General features: G+C 43.0%; 1 protein-coding gene across 5 annotated transcripts in view; it reads left to right on the plus strand.

Moving 5' to 3' along the window:
* The first annotated feature begins 2083 nt into the window (after window positions 1-2083).
* Window positions 2084-24334, plus strand: part of LOC118417335 (hydroxyproline dehydrogenase-like) — a 31014-nt gene continuing 8763 nt past the window's right edge. The window contains exons 1-3 of one of the 5 annotated variants that reach the window (XM_035822875.1): window positions 2084-2950; window positions 21968-22068; window positions 23747-23895. In XM_035822875.1, the coding sequence (XP_035678768.1) occupies window positions 23754-23895 (142 nt within the window). In that variant the 5' untranslated portion in view covers window positions 2084-2950; window positions 21968-22068; window positions 23747-23753. Of the gene's footprint in view, window positions 2951-11511; window positions 11579-20033; window positions 20136-21967; window positions 22069-23746; window positions 23896-24334 lie in introns of those variants that run through there. The other 4 variants (XM_035822874.1, XM_035822877.1, XM_035822879.1 and 1 more) reach the window with 4 other exon arrangements.

Here is a 24334-nt window from a genome sequence, read left to right on the forward strand (position 1 = left end):
GAGCCAGCATGAAACCAAAGTCATCTTCTTTTATTATCGGGAAGAATTTGTTCCCAATGTCTGCAATTGTATATGGTTATTGTGGTAAAAAACAACATTACTGCATTCTCACATCTACTGTTAGCGTTCTATAACATAGAAACCATCCAGAGCCAAGCAAAGAGTCTGGGCCCAATTTTCCTTCACTTTTTGCTCGTCGCGGAATAGATAAATCTACGTCAGTAGACAATAAGTGCACGTTAGTTGAAGCCCAGATACCGTACAAAGCAGACATGCATTGGTCTAGCCAATACTAAGTACTTTAATAAAGGTGCATTCCACTCCAGAAGCGAGTGTTGTTTTCTGATAAATTATATTTTGCCAGATACAAATTTACCCGACTTTTGGCTAAATCTGTCTTTTCGGCAAAAATGCTTTCATACATCCAAGTACCCCCATAAGGACCCGCTTCTAATGTACTGTGCTGTATATGATTTTACTTGCATAGCCGACTTCCGTCACACTTTCTCGCTAAACGGTAGTCGTGATTAGCAAAGTTTTTCGAAGCAGTTAAGTGAATGTCACATATAATCCAGTCCCAAATCTTCTTTTCACACAATACAAGCTCTATCAAGGACATTCATAGTCACAAATGTCTTTAAAAGGACTAAATGTATTCACCTGACTAGTTGATATTGTTGCTATGTGCACCTCTATGTGCACCTCTTACGAGGAACTGCTAAGAGCGACACCTAGCAACTTCAGTAGGAAATGCAGCAAAAATCCCCGAGTGTACTAGGGGATATTGGAAATTTACCTCATTATCATAATTTATGTCAGATGAATTATTGGCACATTAAACAGGTTTTGTAAAACTTTTTGACCCACAATGAATATGCATTATTTTTTATTACAAAATAAGTTCCTTCTGATGCAATTTGTGATATGTCTTTATATAAACATGGTGAGTTAAAGCGTAGATTTAATACGCTGGACCACATACAGTAACATGCGTCTAGAATAGAGTTCTAATACTCGCCTGGAATGTACCATTGTCTAACTAAGCCATGAAACTCGGCAGAGATGGCACGTTGATCGCGTTGACGTAGGACGTCATTGTGACAAGTGTCATTCCATGCTTGTTTTGGTATGGCAGCCTTTTTTGGGAAAAGGTGTCAGCTCTGCGCAAAGGCTTATGCTTACTGTGATCATCTCTTGGTCATTCTTGACTAAGACTCTGGTCTTGCACCTGTGGCTTTACGGGAGGATGTTGTTGTGCGTCATTCATGCCAATGAGGGTTTTCCGAGGCGTGAAGATGTGTACAATGTCTGTGGAACGTAGGTCATATGTTGTTGAGTAGTTGATCGCACAGTGATGTTGTTCTGGAATTGTTTTGATTGTTGGTTTCTTTTGGAGATCTTGCTTTCCCTACAGGGGAGCCTGTGGGCTCGCCCAGGTTTGGTCCTGGGGCCATTCGCCATGGACCATCACATCACATCGCTTTGTTTCCGCTGATTAGTTTCTTCTGGCTTGTCTTGGGTTTTCTTACCAAGTGAAGCCTTGGGCTTGACCTAGTCGATCCAAGGACGTTGGGTGATCCAAGGATCTACTATCAAGGATTTAATGTTCTTGACTAGTTTGAGCTGCTCTCTCTTCGCCGAGTTTGATGTGCTTGCTTGTCTTGAACTTTGGGACGACCTGTTTGTTGGTATGTAGGAGATAGTGGCAGTCATGTGGATTTCCTTCTGGGTGGATTAGGTCACCACCTTGAATAGTTCATGTGATTGTGGATCAGTCGTGTTGTGTTTTGCTCATTTGCTGGTTGGAAATGGCGATATTGATTGGTTTGAAACAAAAACGAAACATCTGTCCGGTTGACTTTGGCTAATCAGTGTGGTCATCCATCTGGGCGAATTAGCTTGACGGATGAGAGATTATCGTTGAGTATATCTCAGTGTTTACAGTATGTTTGTTCCGGCCTGGGAAGGGTTCGCATTGTGGTGTTATGATAGCTCAGCGAGTTTCGTTCTGGTCTCCACTTTGTTCTGGATATGCAAACAGTAGGGGGTATATAATTAAGACTAGTGGAAAAGTCTTTGTACATGTTCATGGGACATCAAGTTATATATTATTAAGTTTCAGTTTATATTTGATTTGGTGAACTTGGTGGCAGGAGGGCTCGCAACCCTTGGTTCTCCCCAGTGTTTGATGCACCCTGCCTGGGTACAAGTTTACCTGTTTTGAATGTTATTCCGTTTCGGACAGTCCCGCTAAATTGGTCACGTCAAATTTTTATCAAGTTTTGTTTTGACCCAAACCAAAAAGGACGTCATTGTGACAATGTGTTTTTGCCCTTAAGTATGTGGTTCGAAAGTCGGTCGAACTCTGGGCTTTGATGAGTTGATCTATTGGTTTGCAAGTCGGTTGAACTCTGGGCTTATTGAGTTGATCTAATGGTTTGCAAGTCGGTTGAACTCTGGGCTTTAATGAGTTGATCTAAAACTGCAGAATCTAGTTGCAGCATTGTGGTTTACTTCTGCCCCCCGCCCATTGCGTTGACTGGGCTGAGAGGGGCAGAGGTGGTCCATCCATTGTGGGGCGTTCGCCCTGTTTCGCATCTGCAAAATCTAGTTGCAGCATTGTAGTTTCTGCTGTCCCCCGCCCATTATATAGACTGGGCTGAGAGGGGGCAGAGGTCATCCATTGTAGGACGCTGCTCTGTTTTGCATTTCAAGGGTTGAGACAGACAGTGGTGTCCATTTTGTCTGAGTGGAAATTTCCACTTGGGCTTGCTCCTTGGCAAATTTAGCAATTTAGTTTGAGAACCAGTAGCGCCCGGAGAGGCTGCCTAGTTTATTGGTTCGTACTTGGTTGTTCTTTAAGCGTGTCAGTTTGGTTACACGCCTTCAGTTACGTTACGTTTTCAACCCTTGCTGCCCGTGGAGTTCGTGGAGGCTGTCTGATTTACAGGTAGTGTTTTTGAGGGTCTCTGGCGGCTCTGTCTGCTCATATTTTGGTTCCTTTTTAGTTTTATTTGGTTCTAGTTAAAGCTGCATTATGAAGCGTCCTCTTTCAATAAAAGTTGCCGTGTACCGTGATCGGTTAACGTATGAACAAGTGTTTACTTTGCTGAGCGAGGTTTCGGCTCACATGAGCAGCATTCAGGCTGTTCAGTCTCTGGGACCAAACTCATTCGACGTGTCATTTTCCTCGGTACACGAGCGTACATTGTATGCGGGGAAACTGTCTGGTTTAGACGCCGTGGATGTGTCATCTTACGCGGCGGCGGAGATAATTGTCACGGCCACAAGAATTCCGTATGAGCTCGATGACAACTATGTCAGGAACTGGTTAAATCAATACTGTGCCGTCATCACATCCCGTATGGTAACATACCGGGACAGACCGACCATCAAAAATGGGAACCGGCAATATAAAGTAGTTTTAAAGCCGGGATGCAATATCCCATCAGCATGGAAAATGTTTGACGGGAGGATGGTTTTCTTCAGGTACGTGGGGCAGCCCCGTACCTGCTTGAGATGCAACCAGGAAGGCCATGAGTCGGCAAATTGTGCAGTAACATTTTGAAACAAATGCCAATCCATTGGGCATTTGGCCATGGATTGTACCAACGATGTTGTGTGCCTCAGTTGCAGGGCAGAGGGACATACGGCCCGCCGTTGTCCCCTGTCCTTCGCAAACAGGATTAAGTTGGGAGCCAGTTGGGCTAAGAGCCAAGAGCTCCCGGCAGGTGTGAGTCAGGTCCGTGAACACCATGATGGAGGGGTTCCTCAGGCTGCAAATAAGCCTGATCGGTCGGAACTGGCCCATGTTTCTGACGCAGAGTCTGGTGTATCTGATCCTGTTTCGCCTCCAGGTCACCCTGGCAGTGTGGACCCGGGTACTTCTTCGGCTGTGAAGTCGGATGTTTCTTCTCCGGTCGTGGAGCCGGAGGTTTCTCCTCCGGTCGCGGTGGTTGAGCCGTCTGAGGACGTGCTGTCGGAGGCCGCTCCTTCGCTGACCAAGTTTTCTCCGGTCGCGGTGGTTGAGCCGTCTGAGGACTTGCTGTCGGAGGCCGCTCCTTCTCTGGCCAAGCCTGGCCTTTCTTCCTCTTCTAGCGAGCAGGTACCCTCAACATCTGCTGCTCCGGTACCGGCCCCTCGCGCCCGGTCCCAGAGAAGGAGGCGTAAGGCGGCCAGTCCTATCCGACCTGTTACTCGTCGGTACATGTGTCAGGGTTGTGAGTTGGATTACACAATCACTCTGGAGGTGGTGTCTTGTCATCAGTGCAAGGCAGACATAACTCCAGAATCTGCTCTCCTTGCTTTCTGTGAGGGCCCAGTTTGTCAAAGCGATAATCGCCTCTTTCTTTGTCAGAGCTGCCATGATGGCAACTCTGATATTGCTGACAAAGCTTCCAGGAAAAGGTGTAGGGGTGATTCCAGTGAGGGATCTGCCTCTGCAAAGACTTTGTCGAAAGGAAAAAAGATTCGTAAGGAGCCGGATTCCGACTCCAGTCTTGTTATCGAGGAGTTTCCCTCGGACAGTCTTCGTTCTGTGGACGGTAACGAGTCTGACTCTACTGTTGGCTCCAGAAGCCTCATCATTGATGAGGATACTTCGGATGCCTCTCAGGCTCCAAGTCCCGATTTGGTAGCAAAGGCGAGAGCCATTGTCATCTCCTCTGACTTGTACAAGAATAAGGCTGTCTTTGTGTGCAACCAGTTTATTTCTCATGGTTGTGACGAACTCTTGCATAGTTTTAGGTCTTTGAAATCTCATCTTGCAAAGGCGCATGGCATCTCCGGGGACATTGTGCCTTGTAAGGTTGGTAATTGTTCGAGGTTTTTTAAAACCACCATGTTATGTCTCAAGCACCTCTACAGTGTCCACCCCCAATTTGTTAACCGAATTGGTGTGGAAGGAATTGATGATCTGTACCACTAATTCCTCACATTCCGATGTTGTTTGACATTCCTTCTCTATGTAGCCTCATGGTTCTTATTGCTACACTCAATGTCTGTGGGCTCCGTAGTCCGCAGAAGAGGAGGCAGGTTTTCGGCTTTTGCCGTCAACATAAATTTGACGTTGTTTGCCTCCAAGAGTGCCATGTTTGGTCAACATCTGAAGCGGTGCTCTGGGAGAAGGAATGGGGAGGCCAAGCGTTTTGGCATTGGGCTCCTCCCAATCTAGAGGTGTGGGTATTTTACTCTCTCCATCTTTCAATTTTGATGTGGTTAAAAAGTCTTGTGACGACAGTGGGCGTGTTGTCTGTGTCGTCTTGTCCGATGGTGCGCGTAATTTCAAAGTTTGTAACATGTATGCTCCTAACATTTCTGCGGAGCGTACTGGATTTTTTAAAAATTTGTATAAGTTTCTGTCGGGGGCTGAGCCCCTTATTTTGTGCGGTGATTTTAACTGCGTTGAAGATGTTGATATTGATAAGAGGGGCGGGAACCCGGCTCATGGTAGTGGCGGTTCCACCGTTTTAAAAGACATTTGCGCCGATTTTAATGTGCATGACTCTTGGAGACATGAGAATCCTTCTAAAAAGGTCTTCACTTGGAGACAGCCGACCAAAGGTACTGCCTGTCGCGATCGGCTGGACCGATTTTATTCGTCTAAATGCCTCGTCGTTTCAAACTACTGTTTTTTACCCGCATATTTTACAGACCATGACTGTGTGTCCTTGTCAATTTTAACGGATGTGAAGAAGAAGCCTGGCTTGTGGAAATGTAATGTCTCGATTTTAAAAAGAGACAAAGTTTTAAATGATTTTAAACTCGCTTTTAACAATTGGAAGACTTTGAAACCAGGTTTTCCTTCTTTGCGAGCCTGGTGGGACGATGTAAAGGCTAGAACTCGCTCTCTCCTGATCAGAATTTCTTGTGAACTGGCTAGGGAGATACGGGAGTCCATGTTTACCTTGAATAATGAACTTGTCGATCTCACCAACAAGATGAACGACGGGGCCTCCTCAGCGGACATCTTGCGTAGGTATGAATGTACTAAGTCTTCCTTGTCCGAGTTGTCCGCTGAGGAGGCTCGCGGTGCTTTTGTTCGGTCCAGAGTCAAGCAATTTGTCGAGGGGGAAAAATGTACCTCGTATTTTGCAAGCCAGGCCTCTTCCCGAAGTAGGCAGCGACGCATTTCTTCGGTCAGAGATTCTACTGGACGTGTTGTCCAAGATGACGAGGAGATTTTAGACGTTTTTAAGCTATTTTATGAAGACCTTTTTAGTGCTGAGCCTATTGATAAGTGTGAGGCGAATAACCTTTGTAACAATTTAGAAGGGTCTTTGGATCCTGATGAAGTCTCTTCATTAGAAGGTCCTCTTTCATTGGATGAGCTTTGGGCTGCATTGCGCAGTATGGAGAATAATAAGTCCCCTGGCAGTGACGGTCTCCCGAAGGAATTTTATGTCGCTTTCTGGGACGTCATTGCCGGGGATCTCCTCTCAGTTTTTGAGGAAGTTTTTTCTTCTGGCGAGCTCTCTCAGAGCCAGAGTTTTGATGTTATTACTCTCCTTCCAAAAAAAAGGGGACCCTCTGGACCTGAAGAACCGTCGCCCCATCTCTTTGTTAAATTGCGACTATAAGATTCTTGCAAAGGTCCTTAACAATAGGCTTAAGATGGTTGCCGCCTCGGTCATCAGTCCTGACCAGACATGCGGTATACCAGGCCGGTCGATACAATGTAACCTACTTTTGATGAGAGATATCGTTACATATGTTAATATGAATAACTTTGACTGTGCGATCATTTCTCTGGATCAGGCCAAGGCCTTTGATAGAGTGAATATTGATTTTCTTCACTTGACTCCTCTCAGCGGTTAAGTCATGTTCAGGGACCCCCAGCAAAGTGGGTGTTGGCTCCCCTAGCAACGCATAGCAACCAACTTTGACCCCAATTTTCACAGATTTTCCCTATTGTTCACTAATTGCCCCCTCTCCACCTAGTGTGAAAACTTTTCAGGTGGGGTGCTGCTGGGCCAGGTGACAAGGTACCTGGCACCCCGTGTAGTGTGAATGGTCACCACACAGGGCTGTCTGGGAATCCAAGCTAGGATGTGTATTGAAACAAATTGAACTAGAAAGGCCACATTTTCAAAAAAAATTGCCGTATGTTTCCGAAGGGAAGAGAAAATTTGTCACAAAAAAGGCCATTGTCAAACTTGCAATGCCCTGTTCGCAATATGAAAGAGTTGTATGTATAAGATATAACGTTATGCTTAAGAAAACAATAATAGATAATAAACTTCCAAAGTGGGTCTATATAACCATTACAGAATAGCGATCTTTATAAATGTTCGTTATAATCTGTTTTAGCCTGCATCACAGTACTTTTTCTGGCTGGCCACGGAAGAAACACAGAACAGTAGTCCAGTAAAAACAATGCTAAGTATGTTTCTTTCAGAAACATAACGATGTGTTCAAATCCAAAAATGTTTATTGTGTTTACAAATTTTGTAGTGTTTTTAGTCTGGTAACGTTAGATCCACATTTTGGCAATTCACACAGGATATTAGTAATAACTTCAACTTACTTCAGCAAGGAGGTTTGATAATTGACTTCCGTCAGACTCCTGGAGATTTGAATTACATAAACTGAGTTCACAGTAATCTGACTTTTCCTTGACTTAAAAACCCATGGAGTCAGTTGCTCGTTTGCGCAAGATAGTCGTCTTCAATACAAAAAGGGAGTCAAGACTCAAAAATAATCAGTGATTTCTTTGATGGACTTGGAGAGAAAAAAAAATCAGAAATTTCAGACGAATTCCCCACCAACCCCTTATCCCTACTATACTGGGTTTGCTGTGGACTGACTGAGAAATGTTTGTTTCCTTTAAATTTGTTAGAATTGGGGATACACATTGATAATGCATTGCTGTGCATTTGTATAGTCTCTTATATATCATAGGCCTGACCATAATTTTCTTGGAAACTAGTGTTTTACATGGTGTCTTGGAATGGACTCTAGGGTAAAGACAATTATTTGCACCACCTATACTTGAAAACATGTTAAGCATTGTTTTTAAAAGCAACCCAAGCTGCGTCTGGCAGGTAAGCCAGTCCCAGGTAAAGGTGTGAACAAGTCTGGGACTACCCATTGTTCTGGCCAGGTAGTCTGCTTTCCTACTGTGAGGGTGCTATGTCAACAAGTTAATTGGCCATATTGTTCACAAATCACAACAAGAAGATCAGATTTCACATCTACAGATGCCAAAAGTCTAAATATTGTAGTACTTTTTTTAACGAAGTTGTGCATACCGAGACAATATTCTTCCAACTTACAAAACATATGGGTGGAAAGTAGACAAGTTGCACAACAATCTCCTGTTGAGACTGTTTTCTTAGAGGCGTCTAGTGCTAAGCTATGGCTTCATGAATATTTCCAAGGGTCTGCTTTTGTCAAAATTTTGTAAATATCATAAAATATCTTTCTTCTAGTTACAGTTATAGATATAGTCTCAACAGGATGCTGTAGATTCGTCTTAGCTGAATGCGTACATACCAAATTTGTACTGAAAAAATATTTCTGCGCGATGCACAAGGTGTTTGAAGGTAGCAACATTGTCAAGTGCTTATTATATTAATATTGAGATATGCATAAGGTATATGTGAAATGAATATAGTCAGATTGCATCTAATCAATACTTAGATTCAAAACATGTCAGCAATTCCAGACAAAAACATCAAGTAATCATTGTACAGCGCATGAAAGTAAGGGCAGCAGTTAATTAGGCTGAAAGGCCGAAACATGACTTAGGGTTACTGAGTCTTGCGAAGATGGGTTTTGGCCCGGTTTTTCGCAAATGGGTTGCTATATTGTACCACAACATTACCAGTGCTGTTTTCGTCAATGGGTCGCTATCATCTTCTTTTTCTCTCTCAAGAGGTGTTCGGCAGGGGTGCCCTATGTCACCCCTGCTGTACGCAATTTCTTTGGAGCCATTTGCCGCTACAGTAAGGGCCGACGCTGCGATTCACGGCCTCAGGTTGCCTGGTGGCCGTGAAGTTAAGATCTCGCAGTATGCGGACGATAACTCGGCTATTGTTACAACCGATGAGTCGATCCGCCGGCTCTTTGCTGTTATTGACATGTATAACAGAGGTTCCGGGTCTCTTTTAAATCTTGACAAATGTATGGGTCTCTGGCTAGGTAGTTGGAGGAAAAGACTCGATTGTCCGAAGAATTTTAAATGGACATCTGTATCCATACGTTTATTGGGAGGTACTTTTGGAAGTGTTAATATGCCTTTAGTCAACTGGAGGGAGAGGCAAGCTACGTTTGAAGCGGTTCTGCGAAGGTGGGACAGCTTCTCTTTATCCTTCGCTGGCAAGGTTGTCGTCGTTAATAACCTTGCTTTATCTACTTTGTGGTATATTGCTCCTGTATTTTCTCCTCCCGAGTCAGTCGTCAAGGACATTACGAGAGCCGTCTTTAAGTTTTTCTGGAGTTCTCGTGCAGAACTGGTCTCTAGACAGACAGTTATGCTACCTTTGGACAAAGGTGGATGGGATCTCATTGATTTTGGAGTGAAGGCCAATTGTTTTTATTGTCGGCCGTTTACCAATATTCTTGACCGGCCGGATATTCCATGGGTCCAGTTGGCAAAATATTGGCTGGGTTTTTTTGCCCGTCGTTTTGAACCATCATCGTGGTCTAACAGTCTCCCCCACTCTCCTGAGGCTCCACCTCACTATTCTTTGATGCGGAAGCTCACCTTGGAATTTGTTAATGCTTCTGCTTCGAAGACTTGGGACTAGATATGCACCGTGCAGTCTTTGTACAAAGCTGCCATTTTAGCTCGTTCTCATACCCCTTCCGCTTGTTTTTTAGAGCGGGGTGTTGATTGGTCACTTGTTTTTTCAACGGTGCATAACACTCTCCTTGAGAATAACCTAAAGGAGCTTTCCTGGAAGGTCGCACATGGGGCTCTCAAAACCAACTACTTGACTTGTTCGATTTGGCACAGAACTCCTTCCCCTCTTTGTCCGAGGAGAAACTGCAGAGCTACGGAGACCGTTACCCATGCCATCTGGTCTTGTGGCGAGGTGCTCCTGACCTGGACTTGGATCGAAGGGTTCATTAGGCGATGGGTGGTCTCTAGTTTTCGTGTTTCTCGCGCGGTCGCTCTCTATGGTGAGCGACCGCGCGATGGTTCTCTCTCCTGAAGAAGTGTAAGAGAGATGTCTGCACCTACATTTTGGCCGTCGCTCGGTGTAAGATTTGGTGGTCCAGGTGTCAGGCTCTCTTTGACAATAATTTCGTATCTCACATTGAGCTGGTGTCTCTAATCAAGGAGGCTCTTAGGTTTAAACTCAAGATGGAGTTTGTTCGACTTGGTTCTGAAAGTTTCTTGGCTGAGTGGTGCCAATCTGTTAGATGGGCAAGTGTGCGGACGGGAGTTTTGGTTCTACGTTTTTAGAGTCCTTGTCGTAGTAGTCTTTGTTTGGTGCTACAGTCTGTCTTTGCTATTGGTGGATTGTCTGTTAGATGTTCAGTGTGTGTGGTCAGTCCTTCACTATGGTGTTCTCCTTCTACTCTCTAGTCCTCTTTATAATTTCCAGTTTGCTTTGATGTGTCGTTTCTTGGCAGAAGGGTGGGCGGGTGCAAGTCTGCCTCGGGTGGAATGGTACATCCTTTTTCTTTGTTTCCATTCATGAGTTGTTTCTTCTTATATTATGATGGTTTTCAGTTTGGTCTCTGTCTGTATTACTAAAACTGTTTGTATACCCAAAATAACAAAGGGCCTTTGGAAGGGCCTTTGGAAGGGCTGGATTAAAAGGTTCGTCCATTGATCCATGGATCCATGGAAGAAAGCTGGCATAATACATGGATAAATTAACCCTACATAATACATGGATAAATTACTACATAATGACCCACAAATAATAATTGAAACGCGTTGGCTCACAGTTCTGTTGTTGTCTGTGTACAAATATTTCGTCTACTCAAGAAGTAATCATAAAACATCAATTTGAAAGTATTATCATTAATAGATCGTTTTCACGTGACGTCACAGTGGCGTTCGAACGGCCATGTTGGATGATAAGCTCCTCGATCTCCACATTTGTGTTGTAACGTTACATGGTGGACCCGTTCGTGGAAACAAGGACGTTACATCAACCTTTTTCTTTATTATTTAGAAACGGGCTTGGTGTTTGCCGTCACGGTGCTAACTGCAATATTCATGAACACAGGATACAGCCTACTCGCCGTTTCTATCTAAGAACACTAGTTACAGTCCATCCCCTTTTCTAAGCTCGATTGAATCACTCCTCTAGCGGCCCAGTCGATTTTGTGTACATAAAGACTTGTGGTCTTTTAGAAAATAGCACTCTCCTCTCGAGGAAACTAGTTTAAGAGTCATTTCATGGGATATGGCGCATCTACATTTCATTATTCCGGTTATTTGCGTAATGAGCATATACGTTCCCCACGTTAGTGGTTGAACTTTTGCCTCAAGCTAAGTCATGTGTAGTGACAACTGCAGGTTAACCGGTTAGACAGCATTACAGACAGGGTGTAACACGGGTAGGTCATTGCTGCAAGCTTGAAGATCTCCAACGTTGGCACCAACTTTGTTTCACAGGTGGGAATATATTTACTGTGTAGATTCTAGGTGAAGAAATGAAGGTTGTCTTCTGTCGCTGTGAATAGGCTTTGAAAAGCTTCATACCATGCAAGTTTCCACACATGATGCGTAGTTATTATTGTAGAAAACATGTACCGATGTCTCCTCCTGTTTAAAACGACCAAACCTTACCCTCAGGGAATTATTTGGTTTTCATATTGGCTATACGCTCGAATTTTTGTCTTGTACTTATTTTAGCTTATTGGGGGGAGAATACAGTAACGTTTACGGTGTCAAGGTGATGTACAAATTGATGAGGTAAGACATTGTAGTCCAACTTTGTCGCAGTATGGCTAAACATGGTAATTGTCGGGCTAGGAGAGCGATTGTAGTCAGGCTATGGTTACTTACGACGTAGTTGAGTCAGACCGTACTTCAGGCATGTACTTGGGCCGAAAGTCAAGTCGTATTGGAGCTCGTTGTGTGAACTACGTGGAGGTTCGCCAGATTACGTCGCGCCTTGTCAAACTACGTCGTAGTTGTCTGAAGCACGCCGTAGCTCAGTTTTGACCGGAGTGGAAAACCATAAGCGTCACACGGAGTCAGAGTCAGAGAAGCGCCAAATCTTTCCCCTTGTAATAGGCAAGCGGATAGTGGGGGCAGCTGGATGATGGGGCAGATATAAAGTTCGTGCGAGCGAGCCGGGGCCGGGGGGTCGGTAGCTAGTCCTCCGCGCGCAGCCTATATCATCAGTATATGATAGGATTCTACATAACGTGTATATAACGTTAGTCACTCAGGGTAGTAGACAACAGATGTCCGTGTATTCGACCATCCGCACCAACGCTAGATCGTTGAATGGCTTTTCTCTTTTAAAGCATATGTACCATATGCATTATTGCCACTTTGTCCTGATATCTAGCCTTGGCTACATCACTGAATGATTAACAGCACACTTGAACCCACAAGTAACTTTGATAGCACCGTTCTGTGTTCTATTTATCAAGGTTATCATCCAACATGGCGCCCACGCGTGACGAAGCGGTTTTCGAACGTTCTGTGAAAACGATCTATTGGTCTGTATAAATATCAAAATATGGGTGAAAAGACAATCACGCGCACGATCTAGTCCCTTTTGCTCCACAGAATAGATTATATTCGGCCATTCCAATGTATGAAACCTCTCAAATTAATGCCATCACACCCTAAAATGGATTAGTCGCAAACAGAAGGGCCGGTGATTCAGATATTTGATTTGGAGAATGGATCAAGACGTCGACATGAGCAATTGTATGTGTTAAGCTTGAACAAGATGCAAAAATATCTTAGACAAGTATCCAAGTCGCGTATCTTCGACCTAGTCTCGTCGATTTGGCCTTTGAGCTGAGAGACCTCGACTGTTAAGATATGTATATATTTTTCCAAAATATGAAAACCTCTTGCTTGAAGTAGACAAATCAATACGACTATTAATCTATAAGCCAGGAAGTGGTTGAAGATGATAACCATTAATTTTGCTCATATGTGTTTTACGTATTGGCTAGACCAATACAGGTCTACTTAGTACGGTATCTGGGCTTCAATACGCGACAATCCAATCTCGTTGGGAGGTCTCGCGAGACTGTAATCTGGCCGCGCGCGCGCGTGATTTGACAGTCGGACGGTAACAGCCTTTAGCAGCCCAGCGGCTAACAATGGCTTCTCCCAGCATCGACTCCATCGAGTCAACTTCAGAGATTCGTTGTGCTATTATTTGGCAACATCCGCCGGTAAATCGGCATGCCATGAGCAGATAATATTGTTGTGAACCTATGGACTCGATATCGTGCTGTAAATTTGCAAATTTCTGGTCATTTTTCACAATTTTTGACGGGCGGTTTATGCTTGCTTGTCGTGAGAAAAACGTGCATATAGGCGCGTCGCCTTACTTGTAGTTACTCGGATAAGTTTGGCTCAAGCCGTAAATATATCCCACAAAAGCTTACAAGTACCATCATTGGATCCTTGTAGATCCAAACTCGTAAGAATTTCGGCGATTTTGACCGTAAATTAGTCGATGGCAACATATCGGCCTTTGGGAGTTTACGCGTACGTGAGTTGGGGAGGGGGGCGTGTTTCCGTGTTCGTTTTGATCAAGACGGGGTCACTTTTCCGACTATGTCTATGATTTCAGTTTTCGCCGGATGAAACTCCACAAAAGCGTGAACATATCGATGTAGGGTCCTTCTGGGTAGAAATCTAGCATGGTTTCGGCGGCTTTGTGGGCAACTTTTTATTGGTTAACTTCATACGTGATGAGTGGGTGTGTCTGCAAATGTATAACGTTTGGCATTTGCTGTTCTTTTTCAGATCAACGCGTCGCGATCGAAATTCACATCATCAGGGAAATACTGCAAATCATATGGATGCAATAGCCGTATTTCATGTTTTATAAAAGATGTCTTAACATATGTTCTTACTCGATCTCGTAGAGCTTTGCAACTCATGCTTTTGAGAAATGATAATTACATGTATATATCATTAGTGTTTTTTTCCAAATGATAGACAAGTTCTCACAGCATTTACAGTATTGACGAAAATAAGCATCCGATAAGTAATACTTTTGGGAAATGGTAATGTTTCATACACATAATCATTCAAATGTACATTGTATCAAAATGTGAACTTTCAACATCTCTGACTGTTTTTGTGTGGCATAATTTTTGCAACAAATGAGACATCGTCCTACTCAGACCTAAGACAGGTAAGCCGTAAGGTGTCCACTTCCCTGTGCTATACATAGTAGTCCACTGTATTCTGCCGATGCAGTGGTCTGGACACTCTGCATCAACAACTTCCGAAGTCTTTCTTCATACATACCATAGAGTTTCTTACCTCCTTTGGCTCTTTGAGTGAACAGCTCCGGTAGTATGGCTGTTTTGTGAAAGTGGTCAAGCTTTGGGATATTCTTCTTCTGCCATTCTGAGTCTACTTTAATTCGTTCGCAGAATAAATTATCCCTGCCAAAGTAGACAACGAAGTCCGCCCAATTTAAGTTACAGCAATAGACATTCCCTTGCACTTGGTGGTGGTACCTGTGTGACGTCTTGAGTGCTGCACTGCTGTCTACCTTTGTTTGGACTGCCTATTTTAGCGTGAGTCCTTTCTTTGAATGGGGACACAATGAATACACGAATGCGTTACTGGAAATACATGCAGTAGATGTACACATTTCCCGTTAAAAAGTATAAAAACGCACATTTCTAATTTCATGTTCATGGTGAAATTATCCCCTCCGAGCTGTCTTTTTACCAGACAATCCCAGTGCTTAAAGTAAGTAACGTGTTATCATCAAGTACATTTGGGGGGATCTTGAAAAATATGATGCATGTTGGCACTTTCTCTTCATTGACACACTTGAACTGACGGATATTGCATCCATATGATTTGCAGTATTTCCCTGCTGATGTGAATTTCGATCGCGACGCGTTGATCTGAAAAAGAACAGCAAATGCCAAACGTTATACATTTGCAGACACACCCACTCATTACATATTACGTTAACCAAAAAAGTCGTCCACAAAGCCGCCGAAACCATGCTAGATTTCTACCCAGAAGGACCCTACATCGATATGTTCACGTTTTTGTGGAGTTTCATCTGGCGAAAACTGAAATCATAGTCGGAAAAGTGACTCCGCCTTGATCAAAACGAACGCATATACGCGGAAACACGCCCCCCTCCCCAACTCACGTACGCGTAAACTCCCAAAGTCGATATGTTGCCATCGACTAATTTACGGTCAAAATCGCCGAAAGTCTTACGAGTTTGGATCTACAAGGATCCAATGATGGTACTTGTACGCTTTTGTGGGATATTTTTACGGCTTGAGCCAAACTTATCCGAGTAACTACAAGTAAGGCGACGCGCCTATATGCACGTTTTTCTCACGACAAGCAAGCATAAACCGCCCGTCAAAAATTGTGAAAATGACCAGAAATTTGCAAATTTACAGCACCATATCGAGTCCATAGGTTCACAAAAATATTATCTGCTCATGGCATGCCGATTTACCGGCGGATGTTGCCAAATAAAAGCACAGCGAATCTCTGAAGTTGACTCGATCGAGTCGATGCTGGGAGAAGCCATTGTTAACTAGCCGCTGGGCTGCTGAAGGCTGTTACCGTCCGACTGTCAAATCACGCGCGCGCGCGGCCAGATTACAGTCTCGCGAGACCTCCCAACGAGATTGGATTGTCGCGTATTAACGTGCACTTATTGTCTACCGACGTAGATTCATTGATTTCGTAACGGCAAAGAGTGAAGGAAAATCGGTCCCAGACTCTTTGCTTGGTTCTGGATGGTTTCTATCTAAGGTAGAACCAAATACAATTGAAGACATTGGGAATTACTTCTATCACTTACCGAAAACAGTGAGTAATACTGCGTCATGACTTCTTCAGCTGCTTCCTCCAATCATTGGGGGTTTCGCCCCCTAGCAGGACCCCCTCCGGGAGGCGGGGCAGGCAGTGTGGCCAATACTGCCTAGTCATGACCTTTCCAATCACGTTCATTGCTTCGGATCCAGATCCATCGTGATGAGCGTTCTGCTTCTTCTGTTAGTCTTCTGGTAGCATCTCTCCTCCTTTTCCCATTTACACCAACTGCCCATAGTGCCTTCCACACTGACTGGCCAATAAAGCCTCTGGTCCCGACCTCCAATGGGAAGCATTGTGTCTTCCATCCTTGGTCTTTGCAATTTTGAACAAGTTCCTGATAACGGCAAAGAGTGAAGGAAAATCGGTCCCAGACTCTTTGCTTGGTTCTGGATGGTTTCTATCTAAGGTAGAACCAAATACAATTGAGGTCATTGGGAATTACTTCTATCATAAAAGACGACGACTTTGATTTAGTCCTGGCTCACATAGTGAAAGAAAGTGATTATCGCTGCTTTTAAAGTTGGACTACAAGTCATTTGTTCGTACCTGTAGAGATGGATTTCTTTTATTGAAAGAGGAATAATCAGTATCTTTACAAGAATAACAATGACATCTTCAGAGGGATTCTAGATCGTTATTGGTCAGTATTGGCTAATTATACCGGTCAGGATGACAGGAGCAATGAGCACATTGTGCCCCTCAAAATACAGGAAATGACATTTCAGAGGGTCAAGATTTCAACATTTTCCCGGACCTACATGTGCCTTGCAACTCCTTTTCCTTCGGCGGTGGACAATGGGAAAATATGTTAAGGGGCGTCGCCCTCAAAAACCGATTTTTGCCAATAAACGCAGCTTAGTCTACCAGCAGAATGTACCCAATAAAATGCAAGAAATATCGTTTTAGAGGGTCAAGATTTCAAACCTTAAACTGTCGCACCGCACGGTAAATGCGCGCTCCCGCAAATCCGCTATCATTCTCCTGCGTTGCGATATATTGCATATCCTACACTTTGGGGGAGTGTTTATCTTTGCCAGAATGGCAAGGTTATGTTTTAGGCTTGTACGTCTGTCTGTCTGTCACCAGAATAACTCGAGAAGCCTTGGATGGATCCTGATGATATTTGGTAGGCGGGTAGGGGTCGGTAAAACAAAGGGCAACTTCGATAATGGGCCCCCTAGCGGCTTCCTAAGGTACAGCAGCGAAACTAACATTTTTGATAACTCGTGTTCTGGACATACTTAGAGCAGAGAGTAAGTGCTGTGAGTTTGGTCCCCCTAGCGGCTTTTTTTGGAACTGCAGGCGCCGGTTTCCTTTCAAACTTTGGACTAGAATAACTTAAGAACGTGTTGACGGATCGTCATGATTTTTGGTATGTGGATGGTCTAAGTGATCACTTATACGATGTAATGCTAATTATGCAAACCAACAGCTAATTTGCATGATTAATGAGGAAAGTTGATAAATCCACTGCATTCTATGATATGGCTTTCAAACTTGTCACATATGTAGCTGAGAAAGAGAGGAGTTTCAATACATATTGATTATGCAAATGGAGGCCTCATTTGCATAATCAATAAGAAAATAGGACTTTATTGACGGATCATGATGATTTTTGGTATGCAGATAGCCTTAGTGAAGAATTACATGATGGAATACTAATTATGCAAATTAACAGCTAATTCGCATGATTAATGAGGAAAGTTTATAAATCCACTGCATCCCATTATAGGACTGTCAAACCTCTCACATATGTAGCTGAGAAAGAGATAAATTTCAATACATATTAATCATGCAAATGAAGTCATCAGTTACATAATAAATGATGATATGAACGTGTTGACGGATCGTCATGATTTTTCGTATGTAGATAGCTTAACTGAAGACTTATCTAATGAGATACTAATTGTGCAAATTGACAGCTAATTTGCATAATCAATTAGAAAAGTTCATGAATCCACTGCTTTTTATAATAGGACTTGTCAAAGTTGTCACATACATGTATGTAACTGAGAAAGAGGGCAGAAAGTAAGGGGTGTATGTTTGGGTACCCTAGCATCTATTTTGGAACTGCGGGAGCCGGTATGCTTGAGACAATTTGATATTAATTATGTAAATCGGTATTTTATTTGCATAATTAATGGCGAAATTTTATGGTCCAGCTCCAGACATATAAAATAAAATGTAATGAGTAATATTGTCTACAGACATCATTGTACATAATTTTAAAGTCTAGTTTATAATACGTCGATGTAGGTTAGACATCCAGGTAATAAGATACGCCAAAAATAGTTACTCAAGCAACTGGATATGGTTTTGAAACGGTCAGACGTTTCGGATAGAATCCACTATCCTTCGTCAGTGACACTGAAGAGATCTGGAAGAAACAGGTCTTTTATACTCTAACTATGAATGAAGACAATTTCAGATGTCCAATAGGAAAGGTTGTAAGACAATTCAGACTGAAGACAATTTGGATTCCAAAGAAAACAAAGCTAAGCCAAAGTCAAGCTGAAGACAATTTGGATTTCAAAGGATAGCAAGGCTAAGACACAGTTAATGCAAATGAGTCAATTAGCTCCTGTTGTTTTAGTTACAGGAGCTAAAAGTTTTGTTGGCGGGGGGGGGGGTAGTGCTATGTCCCAAGTGCCGGAAAGTTCCATACGTAGCCCCCCTTTTCTGTTGAGGGTGGGATTGTATATTCTCTCATATATGGCCTCTCTAACTCCCCGTTCAAACCAGCGGGCTTCACGGTCTAGGATGTCGGTAGATTGGAGGTTGAAGGAATGTCCTTGGTTGTGTTCTAGGTGGTTGAAAATAGCAGAAGAGTAGCCGTTGGCCTTCTGTTTGCAATGTTCTTGGTATCTTGTCTTTAGTGGCCGGCTAATCTCACCAATGTATGTGTTGTTACAGTTGGGTTCCTCGCATTTGAGTCTGTAGATTACATTGGCCTTAGTGCCTTTCTGTGGTTTGTCTTTTGGATGTACCAGTTTGTGTCGGAGGGTTGAGTGAGGTTTGAAGTTAGTGGCGATGTTTAAGTTTTGGAAGATCCGTCTGAGTTTTTCTTGGACATAGGGGATGGTAATGTTGGCTTTCTTTCTGTCGGTCAATGGTTTGCACTTGGTTGTTTTCTTTGAGTGGTCCGAGGGTTTGAGGGCTTTGTTGAAGGTCCAGTTTTGGTAGCCACATTTGTTCAATGCACTTCGGAGGTGTTTGTGTTCCTCTGTTTTGGCTTTGTCAGAGGAAACAATGCTGTCTGCCCGGTGATATAGGGTTTTAATCACTGCCAGTTTGTGTTCCAAAGGGTGGTGAGAGTCAAAGGCCAGATATTGGTCAGTGTGCGTTGGTTTCCTGTACACTTCGAACTGAAGGCTGCCGTCCTTCTCTATGATAGTTTTGGTATCTAGGAAGGGGAGCATGTTGTCATGACTTGACTCCTGTGTGAACTTGATGTTCTTATCTACTTGGTTGATGTGGTCAAAGAACTCATCCGCTACTCTCTGTACTCACATAAAGACCACACTCCATAGAGTCTCACGCGAAATTCAACGCATCGGTAATTTCTTATATAGGGTATCCGCAGGTGATTCAATTTGCAGCCTCTAAACAATGGTTCCCTATACAAAAAAGAGGAGAAAGAAACTGTTAATAACTCAACTTTCTGACGTTACTGGCAAACAAACATACCCTCATATGAAAGCCCGACATCTCAGCTATCCGAAAAAACACATTTCGCCAAGTATCTAACGGTGAAACTTCCGGGAAACTGAAAAATTGACCCCTGACCTCAAAACCGCACCACAATCCAGTGAGAAGGCCATGTGCTAGGACAAAAAAAGTCCCAACTTTATACCTCTCAGCAACCACAAAAACTCAGCTTTTTGGCCCTAATCAGAAAGTAGAAACCCTCCCCTGTCACACCCACCTCAAAACTGCCAGGATTTCTACCCATTTGACCAGGAAAAAAATCTTGAAGTTTTAGGCCCTGATGATGAACTATATTCAACCATCAATTTGCATGGCGGATTGACCTGCGGATCCCCTATACGTACCGACTCGACCGGTTATTATAATGACCATTAAGCATTAAGTGTCCTTATATCGGGTCACAATAAACAACAAGCTGTGACCTTTCTGGAGAGCGACAAAAGCAATCGAGGTAAGCTGTCGTCCCTTTTAGGATTTGTCGTCTTATGTGCATGTTTCTAACGAGTCTCAGTCTGACTTGAAATATGAGCGAACTCATAGGTTATGTCTTGTAAACTTTGAATTACACAGACTTTGCGAAGGCCTTCGTTCATGGAGAAAATATGTTAGGGGGCGTCGCCCTCAAAAACCTTTTTTTTTTTTTGCTAATAGAAATGTCATTGAACGGAGCTTAGTCTGCCAGAAAGAAATGCCCAACAAAATACAGGAAATAACGATTTCGAGAGTCAGGATGTCAAAATTTCTCCTTTGCGACACCTTTCTACTTCGGCCATTGATAACCCTAAATTCCTTTAGCATTGTTGTCGTAGTGAGGTCATAGGCCCTTGTGATATACATGTAGCCCCGCCTATTGTAAGCTTCTCACAATTCAGCCACTGGTTGCGAAGAGAGAGAAGTCGTATGATAACAATAACAATAACAATAACAATAAAGCCGGAGCCAAACCTCTGCACCGCGAACTTTGAACCTTTATCATTAGTGTTCATTGACCCGTTGCTCGTTGCTTTGTTCGGTGAATTGAACTAATGCCCCTTGCAGCGAACAGCCAAGACATACTTAACTTCAGTGGTGTTTTTTCCTTGCCTAAGCTTGTGCTTGAAATTGTTGTTATTCTTGTAAAGATACTGATTATTACTCTTTTAATAAAACAAAATCTAGACTACAGGTAAGGACAAATGACTTGTAGGCAAACTTTAAAAGCAGCGATAATTGCTTTCTTTCACTGTGTGAGCCAGGATTAAACGAAAGTCATCCTCTTTTATCATCGGGGAGAAATTATTCCCAATGTCTGCAATTGTATTTGGTTCTGCCTCAGATGGTCATTGTGGCACAAAAAAAACTGTTATGCATTCTCACATGTACACCTAACCTGACTAAAATCGCGCCCCTAGCGGCCGGCCCTACGATAGCCAGCGAGAGCTTGTGTAAACACAGGCTAATGTACACCTATTGACAGCGGGCTGTAACTAGCACCGCAATGGAATCCTGTGCCGCGGGTGTCCCGCAATACTCTGAACTCATGTCTAAAGACAACCGTCGCCCACAATGATAGACAATTTGGGACACAGTCGGGAGTAAGTCATTTACTGGTCGGGAGATGGTTAGGACATGCTCGGGACATGTTCGGCGCTAAAAAAATAGACGTGGCCTAAACTGGTCGACCTAAGTCGGCTAAGGGTCGAACCTCTGCATCGCGAACTTTGTAACGGCACTGAACTTTGTATTTGTTCTGTGAATTGAACCCTTGCAGCGAACAGGCAAGACACAGAATAAAGAGACTCTTTTTACACAACCAGTGCTTTATTCTCACCGACGTTTGGGTCAGCGTTTGTCACGTTCCTCAGGGCAATTCTGACTGGTTCACATTGTACTGCAGGACAGATGTCGCTGCTCACAGTTCAGATGCGGTCACAAAACGAAAAGTATTTACATATGTATATACGGACAGCTTTATGCACATATTTGTTTTATGCAGTACAATGTGAACCAGTCAAAACTGCCCTGAAGAAGGTGACAGACGGTCACCGAAACGTCGGTGAGAATAAAGCACTGTTTGTGTAAAAAGAGTCTCTTTATTCAGTGACGTACAACCTGATGAAACTGTTCACGGAGGCAAGACACAGTAACTTAACTTAAGTGGTGTTTTTCCTTGCCTAAAATCCATAGGTTCGTCGTATTTAACCTCATTGGTTTCTTGAGTGCAACGTATCGCCGATCTTTGCATTCTGTGTCGTTAAGACTTACTAATATCTTCTATTTCGTGACACAAATGACGATTTTAAGGGCTAACTCCAACCGGCTCATCTGGTGACGTATACACATGTCCTTACACCGGGCTCACTATACAGCTGTGACATTTACCCAGAGCGACAGAAACAATTGAGGTAAGCTAAAGTAAGGTAATTTTTTGTCTTATGTACATGTCTTCTTATGAGTCTTGGTCTGACTTGAAATATGAACTCATACATTACGTATACGTCCTTTAGACTTGTGTGTGGACTTTGCACCGACTTTTGTGTATAGTAATTCAATGTAGACGTGCTAGTGTGTAAATGCGAACAGAGGCTCTCTAGCTCTTAATGGTAATGGTGTGCCTTTGCTGCTCATGACGACATAGTAATAATAATAGGAATGCCGTTAAAATTAGCTTAGTCTGCCAGCAAGTTTTGCCCCACAAAATGCAAGAAATAGCGTTTCAGAGGGCCAAAATTAAAAATATTCCCGGGGGAATCACATAGCCCCCCCCCCCCCCCGTGTACACTAAAACACACCCAGTAACTTTCTAGCGAGGACAGGTCAACGGCAATTACTACGGTGTGAATAGCCCGAATGAGTGGCGGGCCATTCTCACCCTGTCTATCATGTAAATGACGTAAACACACACCAAGCAGGCACTGTGTGGGAGTTCACACAAACAATTGATCTAAATTTATATAACCTCCTTCTTCTATCTATAACGGTTAAAAAGTTAACTTGATGACCAAAAGGTGAAGAGACTAAAGAAATGTTACGACTTCAGAAGTTTTTGAAATGATAGACCCGAAACAATTTTTGTCTCGTATTAACACGCGCTCCGTCACTTTAGTTGTATTAGCACATCTGTATACATCGTAATGCATCTTGGCGTAGTGGATTAACGATTAGACTTTTTAACTAATGATCTCGGGTTCGAATCCAAGTTGGTGTACTTTCTTTTTTTCGATAATATTTCACTTTTTATCACTTATACGATCGTTCATATTGAAATTTTGCTTTCATAAGGGTTTGCTTCTTGTGTTCATTTCATAATAACCTTCTTGATACTATCTATTTGCGCTATTACAGTGTGTATTTATTGAAATATATTGGAGTGATATATGGTAGTTTATTGGTGAAACGTTACAGATCTGGCGGTGTGGTTTACAAACATGTATTCGCAACTCGTCTGTGAAAAGGAAACAAATGAAAGAGAGACCTTGCACACAATCCTAGTTAAATGGGCACAATATACAGTCTTCATACATACCTTGTAGCGGTATTTCGAAAATTGAACGTAAAAGAATCATGGTACGCAGTTCTAACTCAGAGTATAAGTAAGAATGTGGCTTTATTGCATTAGGAAATATAACGTTCGACTCCAAATAACTAGCAAACTATTGAAAGAAAAGGGCGACGAAAAATCGTTAATCAACAGACAATAGGTGTGAACTATTCATCCCTGTCCCTCGCGTGCCACTAGACCAGTATGTGGTAATTGGGTACTTTGCATGTGAAGGGATCGTGTCCTCGCTAGAAATCTACTGGTTGTGTTTTAGTAACGAGCCCCCCCCCCCCCCCCCCCCTAGGATTGTACTGCAGTGGAACTTTCCATGTCCTGAAAATTAAGTCAGTAATATAGTTTACCTCCCCATAAGAAATTTTCTACCGCCTTCTCTGCCAACTACTACGATATGCAGTACAATAGTTATAAAATGACAAGTGTAACGTAGGCCTTATCCACGCCTTTGTAGTGATTTTATGATTGTGTCGCCATGGTAACACGAATGTATTTGTTCCAACGACGTTTTCATAACATTTCCAAAGCTGTCGAATGGCTGCCTGGCTTGGACGGAGGGTGTGTACATTCGGGGTTGTCGGACGGGCGGTCAGAGGGCAGTCAACAAGAATTCAGACCTTTGGCCACAGACCAGCGATTCTGACAGCCCAAGGACGACAATTCAGTGCCAAGTCGGGTCAGTGTTAATTGTTTATTAATATTCATTCTATTTCATTGAAATTGCAACGACGGAATACAGTGGTCAACCTATACTCTAAACAGCTCCAACTGTTTTGTCGGGCATTCGATTGTCCCCTTTTGTCGGGCTTTCTATTGATAAAGGGGGCAAAATAGAAAGCATGAGAAAAAAACGCCTATAAAACACTTAAAAACAGCCGGAGCCGAACCTCTGCTTGGAGAGTAGTCACCCAAGGTAGCATGCAGTGCTGATATCGGATACAATCTAGTATGCAGTGTACAACAGTGTAGACTATAGAGATATATTAAAGCAACGCAAATTTTTGCATTACTAACGTTAAACTAACATAGCTAATACTATTACTACTACAACAGCTGTGACATTCAATCGATAATGCTACATACAAGTTCTTTCAAATAACAACCGTGTTATGGCT

Source organism: Branchiostoma floridae, chromosome 6 (genome assembly GCF_000003815.2).
Source record: "Branchiostoma floridae strain S238N-H82 chromosome 6, Bfl_VNyyK, whole genome shotgun sequence".
Lineage (NCBI taxonomy): Eukaryota > Metazoa > Chordata > Leptocardii > Amphioxiformes > Branchiostomatidae > Branchiostoma > Branchiostoma floridae.